The sequence below is a fragment of the Halichoeres trimaculatus genome, unplaced genomic scaffold (assembly GCF_033239565.1).
Source record: "Halichoeres trimaculatus isolate MK-OKI-2021-1 unplaced genomic scaffold, fHalTri1.1 fHalTri1_scaffold_5, whole genome shotgun sequence".
NCBI lineage: Eukaryota > Metazoa > Chordata > Actinopteri > Labriformes > Labridae > Halichoeres > Halichoeres trimaculatus.
This window is the reverse complement of record NW_027437183.1, coordinates 33,637,379-33,640,665: the sequence shown is the minus strand read 5'-3', so window position 1 is coordinate 33,640,665 and position 3,287 is coordinate 33,637,379. Positions and strand designations below refer to the sequence as shown.

The 3,287-nt window shown below is 41.4% G+C and overlaps 1 protein-coding gene across 1 annotated transcript; it reads right to left on the bottom strand.

The window, feature by feature from the left end:
- Positions 1-987: 987 nt before the first annotated feature.
- LOC141790346 (Golgi-associated plant pathogenesis-related protein 1-like) lies at positions 988-3,000 on the bottom strand. The gene is made up of 4 exons (XM_074670168.1): positions 2,994-3,000; positions 2,706-2,906; positions 2,281-2,358; positions 988-1,148 (listed from the first exon to the last, which is right to left on the bottom strand). Exons 1-4 carry the CDS (start codon positions 2,998-3,000, stop codon positions 988-990), a joined length of 447 nt encoding a protein of 148 aa, XP_074526269.1.
- Positions 3,001-3,287: the final 287 nt, after the last annotated feature.

The following is a 3,287-nucleotide window of genomic DNA, read 5'->3' as shown; positions in this document are numbered from 1 at the left end:
GTTCCAGATAAACTCTGTGTTTGTATCGGGTGGTTGGTAAATCTCATGCTTCTCTTGTTAATTGGGGTCCTGAGCCAGTAATTACCAGGCCCAGGTACGTGTGCTCCATGGTGTGACTTACTGTTACGATCTCTAAAATAAGATAATGGTTATTATTCTGATTTCTTGCTTTCTCCCAAACATTTTGAAACACAAACATTTATTCCACACACCTATTGAAACCGTGTAAAAGGAGAGATTTTTTACGTCATGGTGTTTTATTGTTATTATTTTTCATAGCATGCACAGCTTGAGTTTCCAGCAAGTTTATGTGGTTGTATGCAGAGGTCTGTGGTTTGGTCCAGATCTTCTACAGCAGTGAGCAGGTTTTCTTCCAGCTTAATCCTCTTCCTCCTCCTGCTCTTCTGCCTCCTCCCCCTCATCCTCTCCCTCCTCCTCTACTGCCTCTTCCTCCTCCTCCTCCTGCTCTTCTTCCTCCTCCTCCTCTCCATCCTCCTCTCCCTCCTCCTCTCCTCCCTCTTCCTCTTCCTCCTCCTCCTCCTCCTCCTCCTCCTCCTGTCCCTCCTCCTGCTGTTCTTCCTCCTCCTCCTCCTCCTCCTCCTCCTCCTCCACCAGGTTCCCTGTCAGTTGTAAAGTGTGAAGCTTTTACTCTGGAAAGTGACAGCAAACATAGTAACTGATGGAGTATGAAAAGAAGAGGCAGTCAGCAGCTGGTAATAAGAATAAGTCAGTCAGTTATTAAGTGGTGTTTTGTTCAACTTTGGTTTGAAATGTTTGATTTTCATTTCTGCATTTTATACTTGAATCATGCAGACCTCAAACAGCTGATGGGAACTTTTTTCCTTCACAGTTTAAATGTAATGAATTCTGACTGTTTTTTCAAAAACAAGACAGAAAATCTTAGTTTCTTAAATCATTTGTTCTCCACTGAGTTTGTTGATGGAGCGTTAATCTTCTGTGTAAACAGTAAATCAATCATAATCCAGATCACGTCTTACCTGCTTGGAGGACGTTTTTGGCAAAGTATCCTGGCATGTTCATGTTTCCAGGAGGCCTGTACTGGCCCACTACATACGCCCTGTATCCATCAGTGGCCATGCCCACACCCAGCTCAGTGGTCGACTTCCACACCACCTGAGTGAAGTGACCTGCAGGAGGAAACAGGCTGTGAACGCTTCATCCATCTGGGACCTAAACATGTTGGATCCTCACAAAGGTCAGAGCCATAGACTGTTCACCGACTGATGCAAACAAATGATCTCAAAAAGATTGAGAACTCCCCCTGCTGGCTGGCTGTGGTGAAGATAATTAGCTAACTTTAGAATGAAATTACACGTCAAACTTGCTAGGCGCCGCCCTGTTGGCTATGGCTGCCTTTTGCATCAGCTCTCTGTTCTTTGTCTGTTTCTTGTCATTTGTTTTGTCTCTTTTTCATCATCTTTGTATTTGGAGTGGATCATTACTTTGTGTGGCTAATTTGTTGGTCATGGACACCAAACTTTTTGTGGCTTCATGATATTTTTACTACTTTTTCTGCTGTGTTTGTCTGGAGATCCTACATGGAATGAAAACATGGTTTGAATGGACGTAGATTGGGCACATTTGGGCACTTTCATGAAGAGAGGTAGTTTTTGAAATAAACCATATGTTTTGATAAATTTGAGGTGCTGAAATTGAGAAATTAAAGTTGGAATGATAACACCAATCCTTGGAAAATTTCAGCCCAGCAGCATGAACACAGCTAAAATTGTCACAAAAAAAGAAAGTGCAGTGAGCGCAAAATACCAGGTTCAATGCTAGAGGGTTAAACAAGGCATGTAGCGTCTCTTCATAGAAATTAAAAACAAAAACAAAAACAAAAAAAATGATAATAATAAAATGAAGAAAAATGAAATTATGAAGGTTGAGTTTGATTTTTTGATGTGTTGTCAACAAGGGTACTTTTATGTAATCATTTTTTCTTTCTTTGTTTTTCAAACGTATCGATTTGGTTTCTTTTTATGGGTTTTGTGCTGTTGTCTTGTATCAGTTTGTTTAATGTGTACATTGTAAAAAACATTAATTAAGAAAAAAGATATGGTCCATTTTCACTATGATAGTTTTAGTTGTTTTGTTGGTCCTAAAAAAGCATTACTTTCATTATCAGTTTATTTCTTCACCAGCTACAATCTTTTCACAGGAACTCTGCGTGATGATTCATTTTAGAAGTCAGGCTGACAAATGTATAACCTGTTTAATCTGTTTAATCTGTTTTAAAGCCAGGAGGTGGGGTGAGTTCACCTGTACTTCCAGAGAACCCGGGGTAGGAAAAGTTGTAATCCTGGATCTCACTGAACCAGGCGTCTACGGCATCTCGACCTGCAGTGAATGAGGAAACACATTTTTAAAAAGATGATATCAAGACTTTTTGAGGATAGATGATCTTTTTTTCATCTTTCAGCCTCACAGGGAAATAGTTTAAATGCATTGATACAAAAAAAGATCTGTGTTTCAGAGCAGAGACAGTCAGATGGGCAGCTTCTCTAACATAATCCAGAATAATTAGAGAGGAGTCATGAAGTTACATCACAGGAAACCTCTGAGTATGTTCCAGCTAGCTTCTTTGCTCCTGTAAAACTTGAGTTTTATCTTTAAAGTTCTTGTTTTAGAGTGAGAAAAATAAATCAGCTTGCTGAAAAGAAAGAGGGGTTGGATGATGAGTCTACCTGTCAGTTTGATTCCTGCAGACATGTAGATGTTCTCTCCATCCCTGGTGTTGCTGTGCCCAAAGGCACCTGAAGCCAGCAGGTGATTGGCCCAACTCTGTGCAGTGGCGTTCAGCTCATCGTTGTATTCCAGCGGCGGGGCACTGTGCCTCTTCCTGTAGGCGTTGTGGGCTTTCAAGAACTCCTGCTGAAAACGAGCATCTGAACATTATGTGACATTATCAGTTAATGAGCCCATTGAGTCGACAGCTTAGGCTGCATGGATGATGATGGTGATGATGCACCAACCTGCCATTGTGCCTGTGACCAGTAAGGCTAAAATTCAGAGAAAGTGTAAAGAGGAAATGACAAACCCAGTGTTAGATTTCATCCAAACTTGCTGCAACAGGAGCCTGATCTCATGGCAGTAAACACTAATGTCCCATGACTGCAGCTCCCTCCTCCTCTCGCTGTCTTACCTTGTTCAGGGTGTTTCCTCTAAGTCTGGAGTGATGTCCTGAGAGACAGGGTGACTTATTTATATCAGGAAGCCTTCATTCTCCTGCCTTATCTACATGAAGGAGGAGACTCACACCCATCACT

Excerpts from the sequence above, each read along its gene's own strand:
- LOC141790346 (XM_074670168.1), bottom strand. Across the intron at positions 2,359-2,705 it reads TGCAGGAATCAAACTGACAG|GTCGAGATGCCGTAGACGCC; the intron begins GTAGACTCATCA and ends CATTCACTGCAG. Across the intron at positions 1,149-2,280 it reads CGGGTTCTCTGGAAGTACAG|GTCACTTCACTCAGGTGGTG; the intron begins GTGAACTCACCC and ends TTCCTCCTGCAG.